This window comes from Xyrauchen texanus, chromosome 37, assembly GCF_025860055.1.
Source record: "Xyrauchen texanus isolate HMW12.3.18 chromosome 37, RBS_HiC_50CHRs, whole genome shotgun sequence".
In the NCBI taxonomy this organism is placed as follows: Eukaryota; Metazoa; Chordata; class Actinopteri; order Cypriniformes; family Catostomidae; genus Xyrauchen; species Xyrauchen texanus.
The window spans coordinates 12887388-12905738 of record NC_068312.1 but is presented as its reverse complement, the minus strand read 5'-3'; the positions used below and the strand labels follow the sequence as shown (position 1 = coordinate 12905738).

General features: G+C 42.5%; 1 protein-coding gene across 1 annotated transcript; it reads left to right on the top strand.

The window, feature by feature from the left end:
• The first annotated feature begins 120 nt into the window (after nucleotides 1-120).
• Nucleotides 121-17219, top strand: mapkapk2b (MAPK activated protein kinase 2b). Its single transcript, XM_052109045.1, has 10 exons — nucleotides 121-481; nucleotides 8948-9087; nucleotides 11871-11935; nucleotides 12069-12148; nucleotides 13671-13797; nucleotides 13899-13974; nucleotides 14080-14204; nucleotides 14293-14378; nucleotides 15831-15911; nucleotides 16053-17219. Exons 1-10 carry the CDS (start codon nucleotides 254-256, stop codon nucleotides 16194-16196), a joined length of 1152 nt encoding a protein of 383 aa, XP_051965005.1. The 5' UTR covers nucleotides 121-253; the 3' UTR covers nucleotides 16197-17219.
• The last annotated feature ends 1132 nt before the right edge of the window (nucleotides 17220-18351 follow it).

Genomic DNA, 18351 nt, shown 5'->3' with positions numbered 1-18351 from the left:
ACCGCTACACATGTAACTTCAGACAGTAATATTGTGTCCTTCAAAGCAAGAGTTATTTATTTGGTACTTTTTTTTTTACAGAAATAATAAACGCTATGTTTTGGGGAGTAAATAAAAGAGAGAAAGAGATTATTATTTAGTGCGAGTAAAAGTATTCAGATTTGCCCTGTTAATTGGATCCTTTCGAAATCCGTTAAGCCGGTCTAAAGTCTTCACTTCTTCACCGATAGTGAGTTGAAAATACTCCACCAATATGTCAGAAGAAAGAGAAACTAAACATGATTCAGCTGTTTCTAAAGAGCAGCAAAAGAACCCGCATGAGATTCACATTGATGCTCCAGGGCTGAAGTCCACACTGAAGATCAAGAAGAATGTGATAACAGAGGAATATAAACTGTCGGGTCCAGTGCTCGGGATAGGCATCAACGGCAAGGTCTGGGAAATATTTCACAAGAAAACTGGCGAAAAATATGCCTTAAAGGTGGGCTATCTGTTTGGTCATTGTTAATTTGTAAGCTTTACATGATGTATGCAATGAGAATATGTTCGCTGACAGGAAAGCCTCAATAAGGAACTAGAACCATATTAACCATCACGAAAAGAAACACACACACACACACACACACACACATAGGCCTACACATACATAGTTATAGTTATAAACAGGGTTGGGAGGGTTATTTTTAAAATGTATTCCATTAGATTACTAGGTCAGTAATGTAATCTAAATACTTTGGATTACTTCTTCAGCACTGGTAGATTTTTTTCACTTGTTTTGACTATTATAAACTCTGCCAGTACATTGACAAAATATGTTAAAAATACATTCTCTGAAAAACCTAAATATCTTATGCAGTGTTGTTTCTAAAACAAGAAAAATCAAATTGGTCTTGTTTTAAGGATTTTTATATATATATATATATATATATATATATATATATATATATATATATATATATATATATATATATATATATATATATATTTTTTTTTTTTTTTTACAGGAAAACAATAAAAAAAAATTATCAAGCATATGATTTTTGCCCTAATATCAAAGGTCTTACTAGAAAAAAGAATAAGAAATTATGATCCATTGCAAATTTTCTTGATAAAAATGTATGATCGTGTCTGGTAACATGTGCATGTAAAATGGCTAGAAATAGCATTTAAGCTTAGTCTAAAGCAGACAATATACACAAGGTTTATTTCTATTTCTTCTGCTCAAAGCTTACTTCAAACTTACTTCTCTGTCTGCTCGTATGAATTTAACACATCATAAGAAAGTGTTTCACCGCTGTTCAAATGCACTTTGGATCGCATCATTTATATGTATTAATGTTTTCCATATGAAATGACTAAATATTAAATTAAACAAATAAAAACAAAAACAAATTAATCTGTTTAGTAATCAAAATACATTTTGAATGTAACTGTATTCTAATTACCAATGGAATACAGTTACTTATATTTTGTATTTGTAAATACGTAATCCTGTTACATGTATTTCGTTACACCCCAACCCTGTGTGTATGTATATATATATGTGTGTGTGTGTGTGTGTGTGTGTGTGTAGTTATAGAAATGATGTTGAAGAAAGATGTATTTTTTCTGATCTTCCCTGTATATATGTAAGCAATGATGTGTTAACAGTTACAGCTGCAACATCACTAAAAGTCTTTAGTGATGATGGGAGCAATTTGGTATTCCCAGAAATTTCCTTGGGTGATGATTGTTATCCTCTTAACTTAAGCATTTCTTCAGCTGACACTTTTAGACACAGTAAGAAGAGTAGGCGCCTCCAATTAGAGCCATTGCCAGCAATTCTGGGCCCTGTGACTGCATATTGCTCTAGGGCTTTACATAATACTACTTGAATGGAAGTGGGCTCACCTGCAAAGTTAAGCCTGTAGAATTTCCTGCATTTCACACCATAGCCATAATATCTAATTACATGGATAATGGAAGAGCCATTGACAGACTTTTGAGTTCTTGCAGGATCTTATGGGTTTCATTAAGTACTTAAATGTGCACTGGGTAACTTGTTTGTGTCATCTTGGACACCTAGCACCGTGGATGCAGCATCATTAACACAATTGTTTTCAGTTACAGATTTCATTGTAGAAATTCACTCTTCACAGTCAGCCATGATTCATTTAACTGATGAGTTAGAGTGTACAATAACAGAGCAGTTACTGAGATTAAGCAAGTAGTATTCAGCTGGTCCAAACATAGCAGCCCCCATGAGGGGACCCTCACCATGTAGAATAAATCTGCTTTCATAAGGTTATTAATATGATTGGTGTCCTCATCGTATGTGAATGGTCATAATTATATACATACATTTCACAATTATTATTCTACTTCAGGAGTAAACTGGTTACAGTTTACAATAACGTTCTATGTGTTAACATTAATTAATGCATTAGGTATCATGAACAAACAATTTACAATATATTTTTTACAGTATTTATTAATCTATATTAACGTTAGTTACTGTAATGGGGATGGAGGATCTAAATTAGGCTTTTTACTGTAAACAAAGATGTAAGATGTACTGTAACAAGGTTACTCAGAATAAAACGAAAACAAAACACTGGGAACGAGGTACAGAACATGAAAATACATGTAAAGACTGACAAACTAACCAGGGGAAATAAGTGCTTAAATACAAAAGGGAAAACAAGGAACACCTGGGGAAACAATCAGGGAGAACCAATCATGAAATAAAACGTTTGGTTAGGTATGTAACCTCCGTTCCCCGAGGGAGGGAACGACACGTTGTGTCGGAGAAGCGACACTAGGGGTCTCTCTTGAGCGCCGATATCCACCTCTGATCTATGAAAAAAGGCCAATGAGAGTTGGCAGCCAGTATTTGCATGTCCCGCTCCCGGACATACGGGTATTTAAGCTGCGCAAATACGGGAGTTCATTCAGGATTTTTCTGAGGAGCCGGAAATGGTCCGGCCACAACAGTGGCTCGGTTCAGTGACATGGCGGAGGAAAGACACAACGTGTCGCTCCTCCCTCGGGGAACGGAGGTTACATACGTAACCAAACGTTCTCCTTCTGTCGCTCTCTCCACGTTGTGTCGGAGAAGCGACACTAGGGGACCCATTCCAATCTTGCCATGTGCTGAACCGTGTACGTGAACTGCCGATACAGAGGCGGGCAGGGATTCATCCAGTGCCACGCATCGTCTGTACCCGGCTGCACGTACTCTTCCCCAATGCCCCATACGAACATCGGGATCCTTCTAGTTACCCTGGGAGGGGAACAAGGCGATGTTTGCCAACATGGGAACGGGCCAGCCTGGCTGGGCCTCTTTTCTCTCTATGTTTCTCGCATAGAGCAGTCACGGCGGGGGCCCTTACACGCATATAGGGAAGGGGGTCTTACCCAGACCCTGCGGAGACCACACCTGCCCTTTTTCTTGGGGAGGAAAAGTGGTAGACACGTCACACGGCCGTCTTAGGGCTCGTGTGGAAAGTATGGTGCGGTGGTAGATCCCAGCCTCGAAGGGGGGAGTTGCTACAGCACGGCAACCGGGGCAGCTGTAACTGCCTAAGGGACCGACTCGGAGTGGGGCGCCCTGGGAAGAAGGCGCACTACTTTACCTTGACGTCAGGAAAAGGGCTCTGGGCGCAAGCGATCCACCCGGCCGGTCGGTCTACGTGTTACCGAGTTCTACGGGCTCGGACCTGAGAAAACACGAGACACAACCGACTCAACGCGGAGGTTGTAAAACCTCGCGAAGGTGTTGGGTGTTGCCCAACCCGCGGCTCTACAGATGTCTGCTAGGGAGGTGCCCTTGGCCAGTGCCCACGAGGACGCAACACCCCTTGTTGAGTGAGCTCGGACCTGTAAGGGTAGGGGCACGGCCTGGGTGTGATAAGCCAGTGTGATGGTATCGACAACCCAGTGGGCGAGCCTCTGTTTGGAGACAGCATTCCCTTTCTGCCGTCCCCCAAAGCAGACAAAGAGCTGCTCAGAGCGTCTGGTGCTCTGTGTGCGGTCCAGGTAAATGTGCAGGGCGCGCACTGGACACAGCAACGAAAGGGCTGGGTCTGCCTTCTCCCGGGGCAGCGCTTGCAGGTTCACTACCTGATCTCGGAATGGTGTGGTAGGAACCTTGGGCACATAGCCCGGTTGCGGTCTTAGGATCACAGACGTATCTGCCTGACCGAACTCCAGGCAAGTGTCGCTGACAGAGAACGCTTGCAGGTCCCCGACCCTCTTAATGGAGGCGAGCGCAATCAGCAGGGCCGTCGTAAGAGAGGCGTCGGGACACCTGCTGCAGGGGCACTCCTGCCCGTAAAAAGCAGAGGTCTGTCCAGGGTCGGAGTGTTTTGAGGCAGGCGGGGGTGACCCTTACCCGATGCGTGCCGCGGTGCCATGCTTGTCTCGGGACTCGAGTCTGGAGCCAGTGCTGGAGTGGTCTCATATGCATCAACCCCAGTGGCGCGACCGCCACGGAGGACGCCATATGCCCCAGGAGCCTCTGGAAAAGTTTCAGAGGGACCACTGTGCCTGGCTTGAAGGAAGCGAGGCAGTCCAGCACCGACTGAGCACGCTCGCTCGTGAGACGTGCTGTCATTGAGACTGAGTCTAACTCCAACCCGAGAAAAGAGATGCTCTGAACCGGAGTGAGCTTGCTCTTTTCCCAGTTGACCTGAAGCCCCAAGCGGCTGAGGTGCCGGAGCACCTGGTCTCTGTGTGTGCATAGTAACTCTCGAGAGTGTGCTAGGATGAGCCAGTCATCGAGGTAGTTGAGAATGCGGATGCCGGCTACTCGTAGCGGGGCAAGGGCCGCCTCTGCGACTTTCGTGAAGACGCGAGGGGACAGAGACAGGCCGAAGGGGAGGACTTTGTACTGAAACGCCTGGCCGTCGAACGCGAACCTTAGGAAGGGTCGGTGTCATGCCAAAATTGAGACGTGGAAGTACGCGTCCTTCAGGTCCACCGCCGCGAACCAATCTAGATGCTGAACGCCAGCCAGAATATTTCTCTGCGTAAGCATTTTGAACGGGAGTTTTAACAAGGCCCGATTGAAAACTTGCAAGTCCAGGATTGGTCGTAAGCCGCCGCCTTTCTTGGGTACAATGAAGTATGGGCTGTAGAAACCCTTCCTCATTTCGGTTGGAGGGACAGGCTGGGAAGCGAAAGCCACGCTTCCCAGCTCTGCGCTAGGGGCATGAAAGGGACGAGTATTTTGGACGTACCCGGCGGGGCCTCGCAGCGGGGCGGAACAGGTAATGCAGCGTCGGGCGGCTTCGTTGCGGCCTGAGGCTGAGGTGCTGAGAATAGACTCAAAGCACTTACCTTGCTCCAGCGCCCGGCAGGAGCAGGTTCTTGACTGAGGAGGAGGTCTGATGTTGGCGTCCTCTGGACTCGTCTGAACCGGCCGGCCGGGGACAGTCGTGGGCAGGCGGGAGGCGGGATCGCCGCGTCCGGTGTACCGGGACTGTTGTGATCTGAAAGCACATTGCCGTGAGAACGGCATTTGCGAGCCAGGTGACCCAGAGGCAAAGGAAATAGCTCTTTTATTGAGAATGTGGGTACCACAGCCCCGTCAGGGGTGTGGCAAATGAAAAAACAAAGGATTCTCCTCCGGCCCTCCACCAGGGGACGGAGCGGTCTTACCACCTCCGGAGCTAACGTCTTCGGCTCTGGGTCGGCTGTCTCAGGAACGCTTGGGAGCCTTCCGGGTCCTGGAGGGGGTTCGTGAGACAGGGGGCGTGCGCCGCCTGTGGAGTGCTCAACGCTGGGGCTGAGAGCTGGGCCCGGGTTGAGGTGCAGCAGGAGCTGGTTTCCTCGCAGGGGGACGCCCTCGGCGGGCAGACGGGGCAGGGCCCATAGCGGCAGGTCTGCGGCGGGGCATGATGTGCGAAATGGCCTCCGTCTGCTTCTTCACCGCGGAGAACTGTTGGGCGAAGTCCTCGACGGTGTCACCGAAAAGGCCAATCTGGGAGACAGGTGCGTCCAGGAAGCGGTTTTTGTCAGCCTCACGCATCTCGACCAGGTTGAGCCAAAGATGGCGTTCCTGGACCACTAGGGTGGCCATCGTCTGTCCGAGTGCCTGCGCTGTGGCCTTCGTCGCTCTCAGGGCGAGGTCGGTCGCTGAGCGCAGTTCCTGCAGCACATCAGGATCAGGTCCACCCCCGTGCATGTTTCTGAGAGCTTTGGCCTGGTGGACTTGCAGGAGGGCCATTGCATGCAGGGCGGAGGCAGCGCGTCCAGCCATAGTGTAGGCCTTCGCGTTAAGCAAGGATGTTGTCCTACCGGGCTTGGATGGGAGTACGGGCGACCCGCCAGGAGGTAGGGCTACCGGGGCATAGATGGTGCGCAACTGCCCTATCAACCTGGGGAATCGCGTCGTACCCGTGGCGCTCTCCGCCGTCGAGGGTGGAGAGAGTAGAGCGGGTGGCACCTAGACGAGCGGAGAGCGGGGCTCTCCACGTAGACGTCAGCTCATCATGCACCTCCGGGAAGAAAGGGACCGGGGGATCGCGAGGCCGCGAGCGGCGCTGCCCCAGGAACCAATCATCCAACCGAGGAGGCTGTGGGGAGGATGGAGGGTTCCAGTCCAACCCCACGCTCAAGGCGGCCTGGGCAAGCATGTCGGACATCTGAGCATCGGCCTCCGCCTGGGCCTGCTGGCCCGAAGGCGGCAGTCCAGGGGAGTCCTCGGCATCAGACACCGCACTCTCCGATGCAGCGGCGAGCTCATCTGCTTCGGACTCGGGAGGATAGACAGCCGGGCCGTGAGGCGAGCCGCTATCGCCGCGAGCGTGGACGGAGACCAGCGAGCGTGTCGGGGAACGGGAGGTTCGCGGGGGGCTACCCGGCGAAACTGCACCCGCTGCCGCCCCCAAATCGCCCCCAGCGCCAACCGCACCGTCCTTAATCCCGTGGTGCGGCTGGGGTGGCTTGCTTTCTGTTGAAAGCGAGCCGCGACCGCAACGTGGTCATGGTCATGTTCTCGCAGTGAGAACATGAACCATCCACAAACGGCGCCTCGGTGTGATCGCGGCCCAAACACGCGACAGCGCCTGTGGCCGTCTGAAGCAGAGAGCACTCTACCGCATCCAGGAACGACACAGGGGCGGAAAGGCATCTTGAAAAAGACGCGTCCTTAAAAGGACGTTCAACGGCGCTGTGTTTGCTCTTTTAGAGAAAATTACTCTTTTAGTAAAAAACTCTTTTAATACACAGTGTGTGTGTGTGTATGTGTCTGCGCTGTCGAAGCTCAGGGGCAACAGTGCACGCCGTGCACTGAGAAGGAGAAAGCCGCTGTTGTCGCCGTCAAGATCCAACAGCATGCAGATCGTCAGAGGAAAACAGGAACGTTTAAGTGGCGTGTAACTTCGCAGCAAACTGCAGACAGACCATCGGCTCGAAGAAATTTTCTGAATGAACTCCCGTATTTGCGCCGCTTAAATACCCGTATGTCCGGGGGCGGGACATGCAAATACTGGCTGCCAACTCTCATTGGCCTTTTTTCATAGATCAGAGGTGGATATCGGCGCTCAAGAGAGACCCCTAGTGTCGCTTCTCCGACACAACGTGGAGAGAGCGACAGAAGGGGAACTACAAAACAAACAGGAATGTGGGAACTAAACAAGAATTTCAACATAAAAGCACAAGGGGAGCAGAGGAACAAGGCAAGGTCAGGGAGGCTTGAGACCAAAGTGTGGACTGGGTCAGGAGTCCTGGTAGGCGGCAGCAGGACAAAGAGTTGGTCAGGCAGCAGAGCCGCTGTGGGAGGAATAGTCTCTGGAGGAGCTGCCGGAGCCACAGGAGGAAAAGTCTCTGGGGGAGCGGCAGGCTCTGGGGCTGAGAGCCGTGGAAGGTGCTGGGGCTGAGAGCCGTGGCAGACTCAGGGCTGAGAGCCGTGGAAGAGAGTATAGGCAGAGACTGGGGAATGACCTCCGTGGTCAAGAGCATGGGCGGAGGATGGGGAATGACCTCCATGGTTATGGGCAGAGACTCGGGAATGACCTCCATGGTCGAGTACACAGGAAGAGACTCTGGAACAACCTTTGTGGTCGTGGACATGGGTGGAGACTCAGGAACGACCTCTGTGGTTGTGGGCATGGACGGAGACTCAGGAACGACCTCCGTGGTCGTGGGAATTGGCAGAGACTCAGGAACGACTTCCGTGGTCGTGTCCAGAGGAAGAGACTTGGGAACAGAAGCCTTTCTTCTCCTCCTCCGGATGGACGAGGCTGGCAATGCAGGCTCTGGGATGGACGAGGCTACCGGCCTGTTGGCCGTGGAAAGCATGGGTATTGGGCGTGGCAGGCGTGGGCTCATTGGCCGTGGCAGGCGTGGGTGTGGGCTCATTGGCCGGGGGCCGCAGGGAAACAATCAGGGAATGAGGAACACCTGGGGAAACAATAAGGGAGAACCAATCATGAAATAAAACTACAATAGCACTACAAAACAAACAGGAACGTGGGAACTAAACAAGAATTTCAACATAAAAGCACAAAAACAGGAAAACATGACAGTTACAGTTGTTCATTGTTAGTTCATAGTGCATTAACTAATGTTAACAAATACAACTTTTGATTTTGAAAATATTTGAAACTGCTAAAAATTTAATACAATTGCAGATGGTCTGGCAAACATTTATTTCTGAGTGTAGATTTATTTTTTTTTGTCAGCATTTTCCTCCACCGAAAATTGGTAGACTTTCGAAAATGCGCTTTATTACTGCATACCAAAAACATTTTAGAGTCGACTTGGCCTAACTGTAATCAAAACATATTTATAATGAAATCACAAGTCCTCTCTTTAACTTAATAAAAAAAAACACACTTCATTTCCTCTCTTAGAGCAGAGACGGGAAGAACTCAATGTTCTTTGGCTAATGTACAATTCCATTATGTTGTTTAATTTGGAGTGGCTAAAAGGGTTTTACTTGATCATGTGCTCTCATTCTCAGATGCTGCAGGACACCTTTAAGGCTCGACGAGAAGTGGAGCTTCACTACAGGGCATCGAGTTGTCCACGTATTGTAGGAATTGCAAATGTCTTTGAGAATTTCTACCAAGGCAAAAAGTGTTTGCTTCTCATCATGGAGTGGTAGGGCTCTTTTCTACAACTGTAAAAGACAAATCTTCAGATAAAGAGATTGCTGTTGAGGATTGTCACCAGGCATGTGCACACATAGACATCAAAGGGGGCTTGAGAACCTGCCCTTTTTGTTCCTCGAGAGAAAGTGCCCTTTTTTCTGGGGTGTTTTTTTAAATAAATGAATATATATATATGTGTGTTTGTGTGTGTGTTTGTGTGTGTGGATTCCTGTCTGCGCACAGCTTCCCTGTCAGACAAATATATTTATTGAATAAAAAATCTAAATATCACACAGACAGCTCCCAGCTCCTATCCCAGTTGTGTATTTCTTGGCTTGTGTGGAGGTGAGTGGTGATGAACAAAAGACTAAGCTACCAGTGCCTCGACTTTACAGCTAATTAGCCAAAAGACAAATATAGTAAACTTGTGTCTTGCGAACATGCATGACTCATAAACTATTAGCTAATGTAATAAGTTAGCTAAGGCAATATATCATGGCCATACAGGCTAATGTACTGTACTTAATGGAGATACTACAGGTGAATACAGTCAAATTTGTCTGATGGCACTTTTCCACTGCACGTTATGGTTCGACTCGCCTCAAGTGTACTCGCTTTATGTTTTTGAGCTTGCATTTCCATTGCAGTTTAGAGCCATCTCAACGTGGGTGGGATTATAGGCTGATCGTCATAGTTGCGACGCCTTTACTGCCGTGACATCATCTTAAACACGACACAAACTGACCAAAACAATAACACAACCACTAGCTGTTAGCTACTAGCTCATTGTGCTGCATAAAGCAGTTGTTGCATGGTGATTTTACACAAGTGTAACAGTTAAATTGGCCTTGTTGTTTTAGAAGTAAGCTTTCCAGTAGCTGGTCAACTAAATAAAGTGAAGCTTTCAAGCAGAGTATAGAGTTAACGTATAATCCTCCATCGTGGCTGAGTCCAGGGCACTTTCCCTCCCATTGCTCACCGGTTTAGGTGGCGTCCATTCTGTTGAACCACTTCCACTTTTCCTTGTTGGCTCTGTAGTCACTTTTAATTTTTTTTTTTACTTTTCCCTACACTGTTGATAGGTCAGGTGGTAGCCGTGTGCGACCAACAGCTAATACACTTCCTGAGAGACTTTTTCGTTTCATTCGACGCTAATGAGTGGACCGTCTGCACATCGTTTATTGACCATGGCGTGGTTTTGCGCTCAGCCGTTTCTTTTTTCACAAATCGAAAGTCGTGTGAACAAATGAAACTGTTATCTCTGTTGCTAACTTTAAAACTATCGGGTTGATGTCGCATGTCGGAAATCCAGTGACGCTGGTAGTGACGATTCTCCCTGACCAATCAGTGACCTGCAGGATTTTGACGTCACATTTAGTATCGGCCCGGCTCGCTTGGTACCAGGTTGTGGAAAACCCCCAAAAAGCGAGCAGAGTTGAGTCGAGTGGTACCATGCAGCGGAAAAGCCCCATAATAACATAATCTCAATCGCCACATTGATATGCAAATTAGGCTTTAACTAATTGAAATGTGCTAATTTGCATACATTTGACAAGGCACTACAGGTGAATAGGATAAACAAAATAACTAAAGCATATCACCACAGAACTTCCCCAGTTAATGATTTACATCAAGAGTGTTTTCCCTTGAACAGTTATGTTTAAATATGCAGATTAGTTGTTTTGGTTAATTCAGAAGAAATCTACAGATCCAAACAGATGGATGGTAGTAGGCTTAAAACAAAAACCATCTAAATGTGTATTTTGGAAGTTTTCTTTCCATTAGAGAGAAAGAGGACATGGAAGCAAAATAGACCAAAATCTCAAAATTGACCACTATGAAAAAAGTTTCCAGCCTTAAATAGTAACATCATCATTTTGATCGTAGTCTCCTCATCTAATAACTATCCATTCTATTAGTTTGTTGTATGCTGATAGATCTTTATATGATACAGACAGCCCTCCCTCAAATGTGAAACTAAGTCCTTTTCACCATCAGTTATTGTGTGTGTGTGTGTGTGTGTGTGTTTGCGTGTGTGCGCGTGCACGTGGTAAGTGAAATTATAATAGCAATAATAATAATAATGTATTTGATCAATTAATGTATTCAGGCAATTCAGTATTCTGTTGCTTGATTGCACAATGCCAAAGGAAAAGGAAAGAGAAGGAGCACCAGGAAACTGCCATGAATAGGAAATCGCCATATTATTGCCATATTATTAATTATAACAAATTATTAGTGAAACTATGTCCCTCTCCTTGGTGTAGTCATTTATTCTAAATATATACTTGAAACTAGTAGCATAGAAAACATGAACAATGTGGCATAGTTACCTTTGATGTTGCCTGCTCTTGTGATAAACCTAGTGAATACTAAGATATATTTAACGTTTTATTTAAAAAAGTGCCCTTTTTTCCACTTGAGCCCCTGCCAAATGTCTGTGCACGTCTCTGATTGTCACAATGGGATATTGTAATTGAATTTATATAACATATTTGGTAACACTTTACAATAAGGTTCCATTTGTTAACATTAGTTAACTACATTAGTTAATATCAACTAACAATGAACAATTTTGTTTGTAATACATTCTGTAAAATATATATTATTCATTGTTTGTTCATGATGCCTGATTCATTAACTAATATCAAAGAATGGAACTTTATTGTAAAGTGTTTGAAAATATTTTGTTTATACTATTGTAAAACAAGTCTATGATAAAAAGAAATGTGGGGAAAATTAGTTCGAATACTAATGAAGGCAATGCATTTCATTTTTTTGTTACCAAAACAGTATGGAGGGGGGAGAACTCTTTTGCCGCCTTAAGGAACGTGGCGATCAAGCTTTCACTGAAAGAGGTACAGCTCCCCTCACCAAACACCCCCTTCCCCCAAAGAAGCCATTTACTTCCACTGATGAGAGATCAATGAACAATTCTACATTTATTTTTAATTTTTCTTTTTATTGTCTGTTTCTTCACCTCATGAGTAGAAGCATCTGAAATAATGAGAAGTATTGGAGAAGCTGTCGAGTTCCTGCATGGGAATGACATTGCTCACAGAGACCTCAAGGTGAGTTACTGTATTATGTATTATATTCGACTATTAGAAGGCAGAATGAAACTATATGAATTAGTCCAGCTCTTAACATTATCCATACCATTATCTACACTTTTGTCTTTTGTCTTTCTGTGACAAGTGACAACTTTACAATGTGTTAAACTTTAGTTGTTGCTAAAATGTCTTTAGTTTTCCCAAAAATGTTCCATGACACCTGTGAAAAACTTGAAGAATGGTAAGGTGCCATGTAAAGCTTTGAGTTGATGTGTATTAAGGCATCACTTTTTCATTTCTCTGACTTTGTATGTTGACTTTGTAAGAGCTTGTATTCCTGCCATCATTTGGCAGATTGTATTACATAATTGTTGAATCCTTGTTAAAAACACAGCCATTTAGATTTCTTTGGGTTTAATTGAATAATTTGGCTATTGAATCAATGCATTAGCTCACTTGTTAACAATATATATTTTTTACAACAGATTTAATGGAAAAACAGCTATGTATTCTGTAAACTTGTAGGATATATGGCTGATTGCTGGAAGCAGCATTAGGGTTATGTAAAGGTCTATAAAGACGCAGTGGGACATTTAAGATTTCAAACCTCTTTAAGAGTGTAGGACCTCATGTTCTGATGTTTCACAAAAGGCCTAAGACATTATGTCTCTATGCAGTTAATTCTAGAACCGAAATCTCCCTCTGAAACTAAGCATGGACTACTGAAAATAAGGACTTTGCAGACTCTTTTTCAATATGAACAAACACAAGAAGCCTTTTTTATATTTAAAGGAATATTCCGGGTTTAAGCTCAGTATTTGTGGCATAATGTTGATTACACAAAAATTCCTCTTTTTCTTTTTTTTCTTTTTTAAAAAGCAACAATCTGGGGCCAGTTGCTTAAAATCTTTTTAGACTAGTTAGTCCTTTCAAATTTTGGTCTTAACTTTTTCAGTCAATTGCATTAAAACTTGGATCAGTCTAATTTAAGAGCAAAATGTAAGACAGCAGACCCCTAGGCTAACTTTTGTTTACAATCTATATTGCCAACTGTCAGCTGAGCCAGTGGGGGATTAAGTTGAGCGTTAAAAGGGGGTTTCAGTTGAGACTTTGTAGAAGACTTTGACTTCTACGAGGGTTTTTTACTGGAACGATTTTGCCATTGAGACAGTGGTAGAAATGGCTGACTCACTGATCAGTGCCCTGAATACTGAACTAGGGAGCTGATTGAGACGCACCCTGCATTGAGTGTCCACAGTCAACCATTATTTTAGCTTTTCAGTGTTTTACTTTTTCCACAATGTAATGTGATGTAATGTGTCTTACTAAAGACAACTTTGAGCTTGTTTATGCAACAGGCTTTCTGTGGCATCTTAGCTAGTCAGACTAATTGTTAGACGCATTAAAAGATTCAACCAGCCCCAGGGTTACGGTGAGGCACTTACAATGGAAGTGAACGAGGGCCAAATGCTGTTGATTGAGCTTACCTTGTATAGAACCTGTTATATCCCTTTAATATTCAGTCTTCTCCTAACTGCAGCCAGAGAATTTGCTGTACACATCAAAGCGACCTGATGCCCAGCTCAAGCTCACAGACTTTGGATTTGCCAAAGAGACCACAACCAGCAACTGCTTGACCACGCCTTGCTATACACCTTACTTTGTGGGTAAGCAGGCAAGTCAGTTTTGCGTCACTGCTAATTTAATCACAGTGGCTCTCTTTAGTATCATGATACAATGGAGCTAAAAATGAATCTTTCTCTCTCAGCTCCAGAAGTGCTTGGTCCAGAGAAATATGATAAGTCATGTGATATGTGGTCATTAGGAGTCATCATGTACCTCCTGTGAGTGAGTGAGAACATCCTCATGGTTATATAATAGCACATCAGTGCTTCGTGTTCCTGGATTTTAATTCACAACAAGCATTTCTCTTCTTATCCTAATGGTAGGTTGTGTGGATATCCACCATTCTACTCAAACCATGGCTGGCCAATGTCACCAGGAATGACGACTCGGATACGGAATGGCATGTATGAATTCCCTAACCCTGAATGGTCAGAGGTGTCAGAGGAAGGTAATTTTTATGATGTTTTGTTCAACATCACAAACGTCATTGCATTAAACATACAGCTGGTAAGATTCATCTTCTCTTCACTCGACAGCAAAGCAGCTAATTTGCCATTTATTGAAAACTGATCCTACAGAGAGAATGACCATCACAGAGTTCATGAACCATCCTTGGATCAATGTGAGCATAAACATTATAATTTTTATTTCATTGTTGCCATTTATGTCCCTTTTATTGATGTGAATCATTAAAAAGCACTGGGGGGGGGGGATCAGAAAATGTCACAAGCCGGGTTTAAACTTGTGTAGCTCTCATGAGCTCCCAGCCCAACATGCTGAAACATGTGAGCTAAACAGTAGTCGATGGCAAATTCGCTGTTTTATTTGTACCCTTTTTATATTTGGCCCATACCTCCAAGCCTGTATATCTCACTGTTCATTACAAACTCAGCTGAAGAGAGCTCACATTTATAAGCACACTACAAGCACAAAAACTGCTTTATCTAGAAATGTAAAGCATCTGCTAGTGACATCAGGGGGTGTGCAAGTCAGGTTTTTTGTATAATTCTTATGCATTGTAATCAATATAAAAGTAAAAATAAGTGTTGCTGTTGAAAAACCTAAAAACAGACACTGGAAAACTAAAAATATCATCCCTTTTAACAAGTGGTGGGGAGAAATGACCAAAATAGCCAACTAAGAACTATTCATTTTTAAGCTGAACAACAGGTAGGAAGTATTTTGGAAAATATGGGGCCCCTACTTGAATACAATATTGAATGGCTAACTAGGGGGAAGTTGACAATGTTAATGTATGTAAGAAGCTAATATCAAGATTTGTGAGAGATAGCATGTATTGTATATCGAACTATATGATGATGATGATGATGATGTTGTTGTTTGCCCAGTAAGGTGTAAGCAGTATATGGGAGGGATGGTCATACATTCCTAGATAGGAAAGAAAGCAATGTATAGGGATATTTTCCCTAATATGTCATGAAAATTGGATGTGTGAGCTGCAGTTATGTGCTTAGTTATACTTGCCCTGGTTGTAACTATCATTTTGATATAGGAGTGATAATTATATTTACCATTTATACTACTGTCATGGAGGTGTGAGTGATTGTATTATGTTAGATGATGCCAATGCTAATCCTGTGTAAAAAAAAAAAAAAAAGATCTTAGTTTTCTAGGTTTATTGTTATTGTCTCTTCTCTTTATGCCTTTGTTAAGGTTTCTTGAAAAGCAATAATAAGTAAATAAATAAATAAAAAATATGGGGAAAATATGTGTGTTTTAATATTCTGAACCTTGTTTTGAAATAAATATTCACTTTTTAATGTTCAATTTAAAGTTAATGCACTCGTTGTTGATTGTTGTCATATTAGGTGACTAAATGGGCATTCTTCTGCTAGATCTGGAGCACCAAGTAAATAGATATTAAGGGCTTGATTTATTTTAAATTTTTTATGTATAATTGAGATTGTTTTCTGAGTATGAATTATCCATGTGAAACAAGGGACAGGTGTGCTCATGATAACATTTGGCTGTTAAATAATTCTTTCCATGCACATTAAAGTTTAACAAGTTAACTATGTACTTTTAATGCCTTTCTCTTTCTGGATGTGTACAGAAGTCAATGAAGGTTCCGAAGACTCCTCTACACACGAGTCGAGTTCTTACAGAAGAAAGTAATGTCTGGGAAAAAGTCAAGGTCAGTTGTCATGTTCTGTAAATAACATTTAATTGTAAAATATGAAAAACGTCATAAAAAATATAAAATATTTATTGAAACAGTAATTACACATTTTCTGTAAGTCAGCTTGGTAAGTCTATTATTTGCGTAAATACATAGGAAGAGATGACTAATGCCTTGGCAACAATAAGAGTGGACTACGAGCAAATAAAGATCAAAGCCATTGAGAACTCGTCCAACCCTCTCCTTGTGAAGAGAAAACAGAGAATGATGACTGCAACAAAAGAAGCACCAGGACAGTGACAAACACATTTGCATGAGGACATGTGTAGCTGTTTAACACATAAAGAAATAGTTCACCAAAAATGAAAATTCTCATGATTTACTCACCCTCCTGGCATCCCAGATGTGTATGACATTCTTTTTCCTGTAGAACACAAATTAAGATTTTTAGTATTTCATCTCTGTACAATGCAAGTGAATGGGTGCCAAAATGTGTAAGCTCCGAAATCCACATAAAAGGAGCATAAAAGTAATCATAATTTAAAAAAGTAATCGTAATATACATAATTCACCCACACCTATCATATTGCTTCATAAGATGTGTATTTAACCACTAGATTCGTCTGAAGTACTTTTATGTATGCCTTTTGGAGCTTAAACATGTTGGCACCCATTCACTTGCATTGTTTGGACCTACAGATCTGAAATGTTTGTGTTCTGAAGATGAAAGAAAGTCATACACATCTGGGATGACATGAGGCTGAGTAAATGATGAGAACATTTTCATTTTTGGGTGAACTATACCTTTAAGAGCTCCCTTAAAACAAATATCTGTATAATCACTTTAGTCATTTATTTTGTAATTTATGTATTTCATGGCTTTGTATTGTTTATCATTCAAAGTTTGCACCACAGTTGGTTATAGCATGGAATAATAATTTTTTTGGAGGGATACGGAGAATGTCAAAATCTTATAGGCCTAATGAGTAGAGGAATTCAAATAGTTCTGATGATTGGGACACTTTTTTGGAACTATTGTTGTCACCTCTGCAAACCATGAAGTCTTTGATGAATTTTTAATGTATATTCAGCCAGAGTCTAAATGAGTTAAGATTTGGTTCTAAGGCCTAAAATCTGGTCTCAGTGACAACGCGAATGAATCGTACACTGTAAAACAAACAGTGACCTGCAATTGCAACAGGGTTGGCAATTGTTACTTTTAGGAGCAATTTTTACCTGATCTGACCCTCAAAATTAATTTTTTGGTATAATATGTTTTCAGGTTGATTCAGTGATGGTAAACAATATTTTTGACTTGAATAAAACCAGTCAATTTAAATGTTACCACATGAAGCACATTTTTTTCAGTGTTTAATTGCACATACACAAAAAATATAATAATTTTAAGATTTAACCTTTTCAATTTCATAAAAAAATATATATCAAATTAAATTGAGTAATTTTGAGCAAGTTTTATTTATTGAATTTAGTTAAATATTACAGTTTTTTGTGAATTTGAATTGGCTTGTATTTATTGCAGCAAGCCAGTTAAGTACCATATTTATTTCAAAGGCTTAACAGTAGGAAGCACCTTAACTTTTTTTTAACACTTGTATTTGTGTTTGCTTGTAATCCTTGCTCACAGGAATGTTAACCTGCTAAAGGGCTAACTGATCAACAGCTAATAAACAGTAGTCTCACATATTACACAATGTTCTACAAAGTTCAACATTAAACATTACTTCCATAAAGTTTAAATTATTCTGCATTAACCCCATGAAATGGTTAAAGGTTACACATTCCCTTGGGACACATGAATGAGTGAAAGAATGATTAATTGGCTCCATATTGGTATTTTCTCCATTATGTTTTTTCTGCCATCATGATGACATTAAAACGGCATGGTCTTTTATGAAAACCTAATAAATGTTTCATAAATATTTCCAAGTATTGCGAGCATATTGATATATTGGGGAAACCAATTTGCACAGCTGTAAGAACAACACATTCCATTGATTAAGTCCATTTAACATGAAAAAAATAAACTAAAATGGGTTCTTAATTAATAACCTTTTGATGTTTATGGCTTGCCTGTTTTGTTTTTCTAGTTTATTACACCAGTGCTGTATACAATTGTGTAATATCCAGCTATTTTCTCACTTTTCTTATAAAAGCACATTCTATTATTTCTTGTTTTTGATCAAGAGTTTAACAAGATTGTCTATTGGAGTGCACTTTTTCTGCAAAAGAATCGACAAACATTGGGAATGATTGTAGTTAGATTAGAAAAGACCCAGAAGGTTTTATGAGGGTGTACTATTGCTGTACATGAAATATGCAGTGGTCTCAGATTGAAATGTCCGTTCAAGACAATAATGTCCGCTATCATACTAAGTCAAATGCCCCATAAAAGCATTCACTCACAAACACACACACATACACATACACAAAGAGT